Genomic DNA, 14,005 nt, shown 5'->3' with positions numbered 1-14,005 from the left:
CATGGGTGTGTGTGAGAGTGCACGTGAGTGTATGTGTGTGTGCTAGTGAATACAAGAGTGAGTGTGTGTCAATGTGTGTTTGAGTGTGTTTGTGAGTATGTGCCAATCAGTGTGGATGAGACACCATGGGTCTATGTGTGTGAGCATGGGTGTGTGTGAGTGAAAGAGTGTATGAGTGAGTGTGTTCGTCTGAGAAAGTGCCTGGAAGAGTGTGAGTGTCAGTATGTTTGCATGTGTGTGTGAGCATGTGGGTGAGTATGAGAAAGTGTGTGTGAATCTGAGATTATGTGGGTGTGAATGTGAGTGTGTGTGTGAGAGTTTGTGTGGGTGAGTATGAGATGTGTGCGTGTGTGAGTATGAGTGCATGTGAGTGTGAGATTGTGCATGTGTGGGTGTGAATGTCAGAGTGTGTGCGCTTGTGTGAATGTGAGAGTAGGTGTGAGAGTGCGGGTGTAAATGTGTGCATGGGTGAGTGCGTGTGACAATGTGTGCATGTGTCAATGTGTGCATGTGTCATTACATGCATGTGTGAAGGTGCATGTGAATGTGTGTATGTGCATGTAAGACTGAGAGCAAGTGAGTGAGTGTGTGTGTGAATGTGTGTGACTGCATGTGAGTGAGTGCAAGTGCCTGCGTGTGTGTGTGTGATGCGAGTGTGACTGACTGTGTGAGTTAGTCATTCACATTCATACACACGCACTGAGTGCATGTGTGAGTGTGTGACTGTATGTATGACTGAGTGAGTGAGTGCATTTGAGTGTGCGTGTGCATGTGTGACAGTGCATTTGAGTGAGTGAGTGCGTGTGAATAAGTGCATGTGTGCAAGTGCGTATGCCAACCTGGTAATGTCAACCTGTGCCGGGGCAGTGCCAGGGCCCTAGTGGAGCCCCAGGGGGTGGGGGGTGTTCATATGTGTGGTGGGGGGAGAGCAGAAGGCGAAGAGGGAAGGGGAATGCTGGAGATGAATTTGGGGGGAGATGGGGTGAGAGCCCTGATACCTCCATGATCAGGGCAGGGGGCCAATAGGCTGCATTACTGATCAGGGCACCGTTTAAGAATGGCGCCCGACCTCTGTGGAGCCAGTTGCCGACTCTATCAGGCCCCTCCACGCCAGCATGATAGTGTAAACCAGGTACAAAGGGCGTGACTCTCCGTTAGCGGAAGTGAAAATCAGGAAGTGCGATCAGGCAGAGAATAGCTTCTGACGCCAAAATCGCAGCAGTGCCGTTTGACACCAAATCGCGATTCTCGTTCCATCGAAAATGGCGTCAATGCGTTTCACTCCGCGTATACTTTAAACACGATTTGTATATCATTAGTGGGCCCACCCACAATTCTCCGCCTCCAATGGGCCGAGTTCCCGACTGCGTACTTCACTTGTGCATTCAAAAATCGTGAACCTGGCGTGCTGGCTGCTGAGAGAGAGAGAGATGGCATATGGACAGTGTACAACATCGCCATACTTCGGCATCAGTAGTGCCGCTGGCTAGAGAGGCTTCTGCCAGGCCCGGGGCGAGTAGGCCGCACGCCGTTGGGACAGACTCAGGAAGTCACCTGAAGGCCCTCTCCCAATGCTCCATCCCCGATGGGCCAACTTCCCGACGGGGTGGATCACCTGTTGTATGAGGTTTCATCAACCTTGTGTGCCGGTTGCGGACTGCGTCGGGGGGGGGGGGCTTCCATTCCGCTGGTCAGGGGGGGGCTTCAGTGGGGGCAGGGGGGATTGTGGGAAGGGGGTTTGCAGGGAGGCAGTATCTTGCATGCCGGGTCTACGTGCAGCTGCCGCCATGTTTGACATTGCGACCGCTGCAGGTCACCGCCGTGTGCATGTGCAGCCACAGACCTGGCAAACTACGGCTGTATCTGGAGGGAAAACCAGGGGTTTTATGTGGCGCGGCTGCTAACCGCCCACCAGGCAGAGCATCGGGGCAGAGGCAGTGCTAACATTTTGGTAGGAATACTCGACACACGCTCCGGACATAGCCTCAAAATCAGAGAAGCCAGCCCTTAGTCTCAGAAACGGAAAATCCAGTCCACTTTTTCTAATCCTTCAAAGAAGCTCAATATTTGGGGAGAAAAATGGTCGGTGTAACTGGGGAATTACAGGCCAGTTTTCAGTTTGAGTCTGACACTTTGCCAAATTCTGGTAAGTTTCTGCCATGTGTGTGTGTGAGAATGTGTGTGAGCATGTGTGGCAGCATGTGTATTGTAGTGATGTGCATCACTGTACATACCATGGGGTTAATGTAAATACACTACACTACAACTAAGTAATCACTAGAGGGAGTACCAGAGATGTCATGATATGCAGACACGCAACCAATGGGTCATTAGAACAGGACACAACCAATGGGTAATCAGGACAACCAGAGGTGGCATTACCACAAGGGGGCACTACACAACCCATATAAAAATGACAAGGCACACAGGCTCTGCCTCTTCCACCGTCAGAGACCTAGAGAGTAGGACAGGGATGATTACAGCAACATCACACCCTAGCACGTGGTCAAGAGCAAGCATGTATAGTTAGCGGAATAGATTGAGTTACTAGAGAGGCAGATTAGCAGAGTGTCGAACTCATTTACGGAGCATTATTAATAGCTCAATAAATACGTTAAACATATCTCCGAGTCTGGAGCATAATTCAGCAGAGCCTACATCAAGTAGCAGCTTATGTTACTCGCAGTAACATAACACAACATGTATGAGAGTGTGTGTGCCAGAATGTGCGTGAACATGTCTGAGTGTGCATGTGAGAATGAGTGTGTGAAAATATGTAAGAATGTGTGTGTGAGAATATGTGCAAGAGTGTGAATTTGTGCATGAGCATGAGCAGTTGTGTGAGAATGTATGTGATTGTGACTGTGCGTGTACGTCTGAGTGTGAGCCTAAGTGTGTGAGAATGTGAATGTGAGTGTATGTGCCTGCATGTAATCTTTCCTCAGTATTTTCTGATTTGTCGTCCTTCCCTCAGTATCCTGGGCACCTTGGCAGCCACATATTTAACCATCATGGTGGTTGTGAAATTCTACCTGCTGAAGGAATCCAATTCCATCCCAGAACATCACAGCTCCAGGTAAGAATGAAGGAAACTCAGATGCTAAACCATTGCAAACAGGGGTAACACTATAACTCACTCATTTCTGTGATGACAGCTCACACCAGCAGGGGCATCTATGAAGAATTAACAGCACAACAGGGAAACTGGAACAATTCTAAACCAAATTACCTTCAATGTGGTTTGCTGTTTCTGACACCGTATTTGAACAACATGTGCCACTTTTGTCATTATCAATTCATCCGTGGTGATTCTCGTTTTACTTCCACTGGTTTCTGTCCCCATAGGTCTTTATAAAGTAGCAGATTGTCACAAAGAGTGTGTCAGACATCAGCCATCTAAATCATCGGTGCAAAAGAACAGAAGTAGGCCATTCAGCCCCTTGAACATGTTTCACTGTTCAACTAGTTTGTAGTCAACCTACATCTTCATTGCAACTAAATAGCTTCACTCTGTCACCCTGAATACCTTTGTCGAACACAATAATTATCAATCTGACAAAACACCACCTGGACCCGTTTATGGTACCAGACGTTTGAGACTGTTTATGGCTCCATTCAGTGAAGCCAAGACCTCTGTCTGATAGGATCAATCCAGCCTCAGGAATGCAAGAAGTCAAAAGTGGAAGAATGGAGATAAGATAGAATGATGTCTGAAAGGAGGATTGATGAATGGAAATTGGGATAATGAAGTGAAAAGAAAATGCAGATGCCAAAAAAGAACAATGTAATCAAAGGGTGAATAATAGAGTGAAAGTAATGACAGAGTGAAAGACAGAATGATGGAGTTCAAGGGGAAATAGAAACATAGGAGCAGGATTAGGCCATTTAGCCCTCCAAGCCTGCTCTGCCATTCAATAAGATATGGCTGATTATCCAACTCGTTCTGGTCCATCTTTCCCCCCCCCCCCATATCCTTTGATGCCCTTCGCTCTAAGTGCTGTTCACCCGTGTGCTCCTTGAATGTTTGCCATTGCCTATCCAGCATCATCCCTTTAATTAAGGGTTCCCAATCCATCGTAGCAAACTCACGCCTCAGATCATTGTAGTTTTGTTTATTAAAATTCAGGACCCTAGTCTCAGAATCAACATCATTCTCCATCTTGATGAAGAATTCTATCAAATGATGGTAGCTCATCCCTCGAGGTCTTGTACAACTAGATAGCCAATTATTAATTTCTCATTGCACAAAAGGCAGTCTACGATGGTCTGTCAAAGAAACATAGAAAATAGGAGCAGGAGGAGTCCATTTGACCCTTCAAGTCTGCTCTGCCATTCATTATGATCATGGCTGATCATCCAAGTCAATAGCCTAATCCTGCTTTCCCCCCATATCCTTTGATCCCCATTGCCCTAAGTGCAGTATCTAACTGCTTCTTGGAAACATGCAATGTTTTGGCCTCAACTATTTCCTGTAAAGGGCAGCATGACAGCGCAGTGGTTAGCACTGCTGCCTCACGGCGCCAAGGACCCGGGTTCAATCCCGGCCTGGGTCACTCTCCATGTAGAGTTTGCACATTCTCCCCGTGTTTGCATTGGCCTCACTCCGGCAACCCAAAGATGTTCAGCATAGGTGGATTGGCCATGCTAAATTACCCCTTAATTGGGTGCTTTAAATTTATATTAAAAGAAACTACTTCCTGTGTAACAAATTTGACAGAGTCACCACTCCCTGGGTGAAGAAATTTCTCCTTATCTCTATCCCGAATGGTCTACTTCGGATCCTCAGATCGTGACCCCTGGATCTGGACACACCCACCATCGGGAACATCCTTCCTGCATCTAAGAGATCTCCCCTCATTCTTCTGAACACCAGCAAATACAATCCTACCGATTCAATCTCTCCTCATACACCAGTCCCACCATCCCAGGAATCTGCCTGTAAACCTTCACTGACACCCTCTACAGCAAGAACATCTTTCCTCAGATAAGGAGACCAAAACTGCACACAATATTCCAGATGTGACTTCACCAAGACCCTCTATAACAGCAGCAATACATCCCTGCTCCTATACTCAATTCCTCTTGCTATGAAGGCCAACACATCATTTGCCTTCTTCACACTTGCTGTACCTGCATGCTTACCTTCAGTGACTGATATGCGAAGACACCCAGATTTTGTTACATATTACCCTCTCCTAATTTATGGCTAATCAGATAATAATTTGCCTTCACGGTTTTGCTACCAAAGTGGTTGGTTCCTCAATTAATTGGTCCAGAAAACCATCCTGTATACACTTCTGGAAAACCTCCTCTATGGTATTGTTACTAATTTGATTTGCCCAATCTATATACAAATTAAATTCGCACATAATTACAGATGTTCCTTTATCGCATGTGTCTCGAATTTCCTTTTTAATGCCATCCCCAGCATGACCAAGAAAGTTTTGGGGTCGATCTATAGCCCCCACTAAAGTATTTTTCCCGTTGGTGTTCCTCCGCTCCACCCAAGGCAAGGAAAGCCTTGCCGAGGCTGCACTTACATTCATTTCCTGCAGCTCAGCTCGTCGGTTCAGGAAGAGATTGGGGTGCCATTTTTAAATGCCACCTTGATCTCTCAAACCCCCAACACCCAACTTACCGATTAGTGGGTCCTCGAGCACTGCTCATGAAGGCAGAGCATCCGGGCCCAATCCCCAGCATGGGCAACCTGTCACCTGGGCACCTTAGCATTGCCAGCCTGGCACCATGGCAGTGGCACCAGGCACCCTGGCAGTGCCAGTCTGGTGGTGCCAAGGTGCCAGGCTGGCAGTGCCAAGGTGCCAGTCTGGCAGTGCCAAGGTGCGCTTGTGGCATCGGGAGTGTCACTTTACCACCTTGCCCAGAGCCTGACCACCCAGGGGCTTCCAATCTCCTTGAAGACCCCCCAGGTGCCACTATGCTTGGTCCAGGTTTGTGTGGACCAGTGCTAAAGAGCACCATGGCAAGGTCTCCAAGGTGCGGGCATTTGATCCCAGTCCTTGAAGACTTTGGCGCGGACACCGATAAGTGAGCTTCACTGTACACTTAAATATCCAAATCAGAATCCCACCCATTGAGGGCAAGACCCAGATCGCAACATCTTGCGAGAACTTGTTAGATCTCATGAGGTGATCCGAGCGTCGTAAATTTGGCAAGAGGCCTCTCGCAAGATTTACCATCCTCGTCACATCACCTAGTCGGGCGCTACGAGGCTGTTCAATTGCAGCCAATATCTTTCCTTACTATTGCATTAATTTCCTCTTTAACCAGTAATGCAACTCCACCACTTTTTCCTTTTCATCTGTCTTTCTTAACTACTGAATACTCCTGGATGTTCAGTTCCCATCCCTGGTCACCCTGTAGCCATGTCTCTGTAATCCCGACTATAACATACCCATTTACATCTATTTGCACAATTAATTAATCCACTTTATTGCAAGTGCTCTGTGCATTAAGGCACAATGCCTTAAGGCTTGTCTCTTTAACATTACTTGTCCCATTTCCACTGAAGCCCTGTTTGATACTGGCCCGTGATTTCTCTGCCTGTCACCTTTCTTATTCCCCTTTCTGTCTTTTGTTCTTGTCCTTGATTCCACCTCCTCTAACTCTTGCATATGTTTCCATCCACCTGCTGTTTTTGTTTAATCCCCGACCCAATCACTCTCGCAAATACTCCCCCGGGACATCAGTCCCGGGCCTGTCCAGGTGTAACCCATCCAATTTGTACTTGTCCCCCCTCCCCACAACCAGTCCCAAAGTCCCAGGAATCTGAAAATCCCTCCCTCGCACCATCTCTTCAGCCACATTTTCCTCCAATTTATCCTGCTATTTCTGCTCTGACTAGCATGTGGCACTGGTGGTAACACTGAGATCCTACTTTTCAACTGACTTCCTAACTCCCTGCATTCTGCTTTTAGGATCACATCCTTATTTCACCTTGTTAGTACCAATATGTCCCATGACCACTGGCTGTTCAACCTTCTCCTTCAGAATGTCCTGTAGCTGTTCCAAGATTCTCTTGCCCTAGCACCAGGGAAGCAACATACCATCCTAGAGTCTTGTGTTGCGCCACAGAAATGCCTATCTATTCCCCTTACAATTGAATCCCCTACAACTATTGAATTTCCACACTTTTTACTCCTTCTCTGTGCAGCAGAATCAACTGTGATGCAATGAATTTGGCTGTTGCTGTTTCCTCTGAGAGGTTGTTCCCCTCAACAGTATCCAAAGCGGTAAAACTATTTTGCAGGGGAATGGCCACGGGAGATTCCTGCACTGCCTGCCTAGCATGCTTGCTCTACCTGGTGGTCACCCAATCAAATTGACAAAGAGTCATCCAGACTCGAAACGTTAAGCTCCCTTCTCTCTCCACAGATGCTGTCAGACCTGCTGAGATTATCCAGTAATTTCTGTTTTTGTAGCAGATGTATATCATCTGCTACAAAACTCACACACTCATGTTAAGCACCGTTTGTTTTATTCCCACAGTGTTTCTTCATGGACAGCCATGTTCACAGTTGTACCAACAATCTGCTTTGGATTCCAGGTAAGAGCTAAGGCTGAGGTGTCCGATGAATATTCAATCTCTCTCCAATAAATTATGCTTCAGTAGGGTTGGCTTCGGCCAGTGGTAAGTCTGGACTCCACATTCTCCAACCTCCACAACATTAAAATACTATTTAAAATGTTTATAAAATGCTAAAAGGGATTGATAAAGTAAATGGAGCCCAAATGTTCCCCCTTGTGGGACAATCTAGAATGAGAAGTAGATTGAGAGGTGATAGATTTAAAACTGAGATGAGGAAACAACATCTCGCAGAGGGTGGTGAATTTGTGGAACTCGCAGCCCCATAGTCGGTGGATTCAGAATCATTAAATGGTTTCAAGAACTAGATAGATATATTTCTGATTTAAAAAAAAAAAACAGCTTAAAGGGTTATGGGGGACAGGCAGGGAGGTGGCTTTGAGACCAGAAAGAGATTAGCAGTCACGAAGAGCTGAATTGCCTACGTCTGCTCCTAACTCCTATGTTCCTATTATTGGATTGGAGTGGATTTGTTTATTGCCACATGTACTGAGGTACAGTGAAAAGTATTGTTCTGCGTACAGTCCAGACAGATCATTCCATACATAAAAAAAGGGCATACAAAAACACACAATGTAAATACATAGACACAGGCATCGGGTGAATATGATTATAAGAGTTCTGGGAAGAAGATCTGTGAGAGAGCTCGCAGAGAGTCACCACGTTACAGCGCCATCTTGCTCCTTGGCTCAAGGATCCAGTCCATTTTTAGAGTGAGTGAGCCCTCTCCTCAGGTTGGTCTGAGTAAGACCAGCTGTGCGGTAAATGTTTCAGCATCCTCACCCCAAAATAGCTATTGGAGTTCAAGAATTGTGCATTGCAATTACAGTCCGTGCACAAAATTATTCCTCTCACTTGACTAGTCAATCTACAAGTGGCAATCCACAGTCTGCGCCCCAAATTAGGGCTGAATTTCCTGAGGAGCGGGGGGGGGGGGCACCAATTGGCAACACTATGGTGCAAAAACTCCAGAGAACAAACTGGGTGTGGGTGGGGCAAGAGTTGGCGGGGTGCAGGGTGGATGGCAGAATATCAATCCTTCAGAACCCAATCCTGTGCCAAATACTCAGTTACCAATGGGAGAACACCAAAATTTCCTTGTAAAGTATTTTTGTAATTTTTTGTGTAGTTGAATGTATTGGATGCCAGAGTTAGCCAACTCTAAAGGTCTGCCAGTCCCATTGGGCTGTGACCATTTGTTCGCTAGATCAGCAAGGTTTTGTTGAGGTCTAAAATTAGTGGCAACTGATTGGGATTAGTGCCATCTGATTGGAATTGGTGCCATCTGATTGGGATTGGTGCCATTTAATGGAGTTAGTACCATATGATTGGATTAGTACCATCTGATTGGAATTAGTACCATCTGATTGGTGTTAGTGCCATCTGATTGGGATTAGTGCCATCTGATTGGGATTGGTGCCATCTGCTTGGGATTGGTGCCATTTAATAGAGTTAGTACCATATGATTGGATTAGTACCATCTGATTGGAATTAGTACCATTTGATTGGGATCAATGCCATCTGATTGGATTTAGTACCATCTGATTGGGATTAGGACCATCTGATTGGAATTGGTGGCATCTAATTGGATATAGTCCCATCTGATTGGTGCCATCTGATTGGGATTAGTACCATCTGATTGGGATTGTTGCCATCTGATTGGTATTGGTACCACCTGATTTGCATTAGTACAATCTGATTTGCATTAGTACAATCTGATTGGAATTAGTACCATCTGATTGGGATTGGTGCCATCAGACTGGAATTAGTACCATCTGATTGGAATTAGTACCATCTGCTTGGGATTGGTGCCATCTGCTTGGGATTGGTGCCATCTGCTTGGGATTGGTGCCATCTGATTGGAATTAGTACCATCTGATTGGGATTGGTGCCATCTGATTGGATATAGTCCCATCTGATTGGTGCCATCTGATTGGATATAGTCCCATCTGATTGGTGCCATCTGATTGGGATTAATACGATCTGATTGGGATTGGTGCCATTCAATTTGAATTAGTGCCATCTGAAAAATGAAATGAAATGAAAATTGCTTATTGTCACAAGTAGGCTTCAAATGAAGTTACTGTGAAAAGCCCCGAGTCGCCACATTCCGCCGCCTGTTCGGGGAGGCTGGTACGGGAATTGAACCGTGCTGCCGGCCTGCCTTGGTCTGCTTTCAAAGCCAGCGATTTAGCCTTGTGCTAAACCAGCCCCTTGTTGATTGGAACTCGTTGGAATTTAGAAGGATGAGGGGGAATCTTAGAGAAACATAAAATTGTGAAGGGAATAGATAGGATAGATGCGGGCAGGTTGTTTCCACTGGTGGGTGACAGCCGAACTAGGGGGCATAGCCTCAAAATAAGGGGAAGTAGATTTAGGACTGAGTTTAGGAGGAACCTCTTCACCCAAAGGGTTGTGAATCTATGGAATTCCTTGCCCAGTGAAGCAGTTGAGGCTCCTTCATTAAATGTTTTTAAGATAAAGATAGATAGTTTTTTTGAAGAATAAAGGGATTATGGGTTATGGTGTTCGGGCCGGAAAGTGGAGCTGAGTCCACAAAAGATCAGCCATGATCTCATTGAATGGTGGAACAGGCTCGAGGGGCCAGATGGCCTACTCCTGCTCCTAGTTCTTATGTTCTTATGATTGGGATTAGTACCATCTGATTGGAATTAGTACCACCTGATTGGGATTGGTGCCATCTAACTTGAATTAGTGCCATCTGATTGGGAATGGTGCCATCTGATTGGGAATGGTGCCATCTGATTGGAATTAGTGTCATCTGATTGAGATTGGTGCAATCTGATTGAGATTGGTGCCATCTGAGATTTGTGTGATCTGATTGGGATTGGTATTATCTGATTGGGATTGGTATTATCTGATTGGGATTAGTACCATCTGATTGGCATTAGTATTATCTTATTAGGATTAGTGCCATCTGATTGGGATTAGTACCATCTGATTGGAATTAGTACCATCTGATTGGGATTAGTACCATCTGATTGGGATTAGTACCATCTGATTGGGATTAGTGCCACATAAGTGGGATTAGAGCCAACTGATTGGGATTTGTGCCATCTGATTGGAATTAGTGCCAAATGAATGGGATAAGAGCCAACTGATTGGGATTAGTACTATCTGATTGGAATTAGCACCACCTGATTGAGATTGGTCCCATCTGATTGGGAATGGTGCCATCTGAATGGGATTAGTGCCATATAAGGGGTTGAATGGGCAGTGACCTCTGTTGGAAATGCAAAATGTTCGAGCGGGTCTGCAGTTCTCGCAGAAAGAGTTGCAATCATTAATTTGTGCTTCAAAACCAACCCTCCTCATGACACCACGCAGACGCTGTTGTGCTGACTGGCACAACAGTTCCTCCCTGCTTTGGCACTGACATTTGTGTTCTTTTAGCTGGAACTCCATGGCATTCTCCTTGGCATCAGTAGATCATTTGATCAAGTCCCACTCTGGAGACTTGTGCATATTATTCAGGCTGGCACTTACTCTGTGCTCCTGGGGGCTGGGTCGAATTGTTGGCAAGTGTCATTTATCTATGAACCATCTTCACTCTCTCAGGCAGACGTCATAGATCCCACAGCATCGTCTGGAAAAGAGTGGGTCATTCTCCTTAACACCCTAACCAAGATTTATTCCTTAGGAAACATCATTGAAGAGAGACTATCTGGACATTGTCAGATTGTTACTTGGGAGAGTTTATTGTGTGTCCAATGGCTGATGTATCTCCAACATTACAAGAGCAACGGCACCTGAAAAGCACTGCACTGGTATAATAAACTCTTTAGGATATGCCGAGGAGTTGAAATGTGCGATATAAATAGAAGTTATTTCTTTCCTTCTCGTGCCTTGATAGAAATCCTGCAGAATGTAAAGTAAGACATTGAGGTCACTATTTGTTAGGCAGGAAAGCATTTCTGATTGGGAGGCCTGACAAGATGGATATGAAGGAAATGAATGGCTGTCTACTCTCAGTGTGCTAATGGAGGTCGCTGTGTCTGTGTTCCAGTGCCATGAAGCCAGTGTCGCAATCTATAGCAGCATGCAGAACAGGAAGCTATCCCACTGGATCCTCATTTCTGTGCTCTCCATGATTGCTTGTCTTCTCATTTACTCAATCACAGGTAAACAAAACTCAGCAACATTTCACTATGTCATCACTTCAACCTAGGCCCGTGGGTTACCACCTCTTAAAAACAAAACACAAGACTCCTTGAAAGCTCAGTGGGTAAATGCCCAACTCACGATGATCCAGAATCTCCCAGACCAGAATGTGTTAGATTGCATCCCGAATCGCAATGAGAGTGGTTTGGAGTGTGGAGTGGATTTCCTCTTGGTTTCAGAGGGAAGACAATCAGCCAAGATTCTGCCTGTGATCATGGCCAACAGTGAAAGTGGTCATCAGCTAAAAACAGGCTCAGACATGGCAATGATCCACTTCATGGAGGAATAGAACCATAGAATCCCTACAGTTCAGAAGGAGGTCATTTGGCCTATTGAGTTTGCAGCAACCCTCTGAAAGAGCACCCTATCTCGGCAAACTCCCCCGTTCTATCGCCATAGCCCCACCGAACCTACACACCTTTGAACTCTGAGGGATAACTTAGCATGGCCAAGTCACCTAACCGTCACATCTTTGGACTGTGGGAGGAAACCAGAGCACCCGAACGAAACCCACGCAGACACAGTGAGAACGTGCAGACTTCATTTAGCCAGTCACTCAAGGCCGGAATCAGACCCAGGTCCCTGGTGCTGTGAGGCAGCAGTGCTGACTGACTGACACAGTGGCTGAGCTAACTATATCACTCATATCCGTATAGCCCTTAACCCTCATGGTGGAGTTTAGTCCTGCCCGTCATGGTGACATTATGGATAACAATGATGGTGATGTCAAGGGTGAGAATTATGGTTTGCGTTGGTCTCAAATAGAGCTCATGGTAGCACAGTGGTTAGCACTGTTGCTTCACAGCGTCAGGGGCCCGGGTTCGATTCCCACCTTCGGTCACTGTGCAGAGTCTGCACATTCTCCCTGTGTCTTTGTGGGTTTCCTCCGGGTGCTCCGGTTTCCTCCCACAGTCCAAAGATGTGCAGGTTAGGTGGATTGGTCACGCTAAACTGCCCCTTGGTGTCCAAAAGTTAGGTTGGGTTACGGGGATGAGGTGGAGCTGTGTGCTTAGGTAGGGTGCTCTTTCTGGGGCCGGTGTAGACTCGATAGGCCGAATTGCCTCCTTCTGCACTGTAAATTCTATGACTTCTATGAGAGGTGCTGATGAAGTTGAAAGCGACATTAGTGGTAGTGTTGAGGGTAATGGTAACGGTGACAGTGATGGTTATGCTGTTCCAATGTTCAACACGATCATGGCAAATCTTCTGCCTCCATTCTTTTTCCCACCCATTCCCCATATCCCTTGATTCCTTGAGAGAACAAGGGCGGAATATTCCGACCCCCCGCAGGGTCGGAGAATCGCCCGGGGCCGGCGTAAATCCCGCCCCCACCGTGGCCGGAATTCTCCGCCACCCGGGAATTGGCGGGGTCGGGAATCACGGCGCGGCAATCGGCGTGCCCCCCGCGGCGATTCCCTGGCCCGCGATGGGCCAAAGTCCCGCCGCTGAGAGGCCAATCCCGCCGACGTGGTTTCAACCACCTCTGGTGGCGGCGGGATTGGCGGCACGAGCGGGCCCCCGGGGTCCTGGCCCGCGATCGGGGCCCACGGTGGAGGCCGTGGCGGAAGGGAACCCGCCCTACCGCGCATGCGCCGGTGGTGACGTCAGCGGCCGCTGACGCACCGTGTGCATGTGCGAATCGGCGAAGGCCTTTCGGCCAACCCCGACACCGGGGGGTGGGCGTCAAAGGCCATTGGCGCCAGTTTTGGCGCCAGTCAGCGTGGCACCAACCACTCCGGCGCGGGCCTAGCCCCCAAAGATGTGGAGAATTCCGCACCTTTGGGGAGGCCCAACGCCGGAGTGGTTGGTGCCACTCTGCTACGCCGGGACCCGCCGCACCGCCGCGTAGGGGAGAATCCCGGCCCAAAATTCTATATCCCGGTCTTAAATATATTCAACACTGGAGATCTACAACCTCAGGAGTAAAGAACTCTAAAGATTCACAGCCCTATGAGGGAAGAAATTTCTCCTCACCTCAGCCCTAAATAATCAGCTCTTTATCCTGTGACTGGGCCCCCGTGTTTTAGATTCCCCGACCAGAGGAAACAACCTCCGTATCCACCCTGCCAAGCTCCTAAAAGCACTGTAGGTTTCAATGAGATTGCATCTCCGTCTTCTAAACTCCAAAGAATATTGACCCAATTTACTCAGCCTCTCATCACAGGACAACCATAGATTCCAGAGAATCCCTACTGTGCAGAAGGAGGCCATTTGCACCAC

At 47.2% G+C, this 14,005-nt stretch overlaps 1 protein-coding gene across 2 annotated transcripts in view; it reads left to right on the top strand.

Annotated features, from left to right (window-relative positions):
- The window catches only part of slc38a8a (solute carrier family 38 member 8a), a 105,807-nt gene that overhangs the window by 72,723 nt on the left and 19,079 nt on the right, over window positions 1-14,005 (top strand). The window contains exons 4-6 of one of the 2 annotated variants that reach the window (XM_038806100.1): window positions 2,975-3,076; window positions 7,507-7,564; window positions 11,631-11,745. In XM_038806100.1, coding sequence (XP_038662028.1) covers window positions 2,975-3,076; window positions 7,507-7,564; window positions 11,631-11,745 — 275 coding nt within the window. The remainder of the gene's footprint in view (window positions 1-2,974; window positions 3,077-7,506; window positions 7,565-11,630; window positions 11,746-14,005) is intronic. The other variant, XM_038806101.1, reaches the window with a different exon arrangement.

Source organism: Scyliorhinus canicula, chromosome 9, assembly GCF_902713615.1.
Source record: "Scyliorhinus canicula chromosome 9, sScyCan1.1, whole genome shotgun sequence".
In the NCBI taxonomy this organism is placed as follows: Eukaryota; Metazoa; Chordata; class Chondrichthyes; order Carcharhiniformes; family Scyliorhinidae; genus Scyliorhinus; species Scyliorhinus canicula.
The sequence above is the reverse complement of the archived record's forward strand: the minus strand, read 5'-3'. Positions and strand labels throughout refer to the sequence as shown.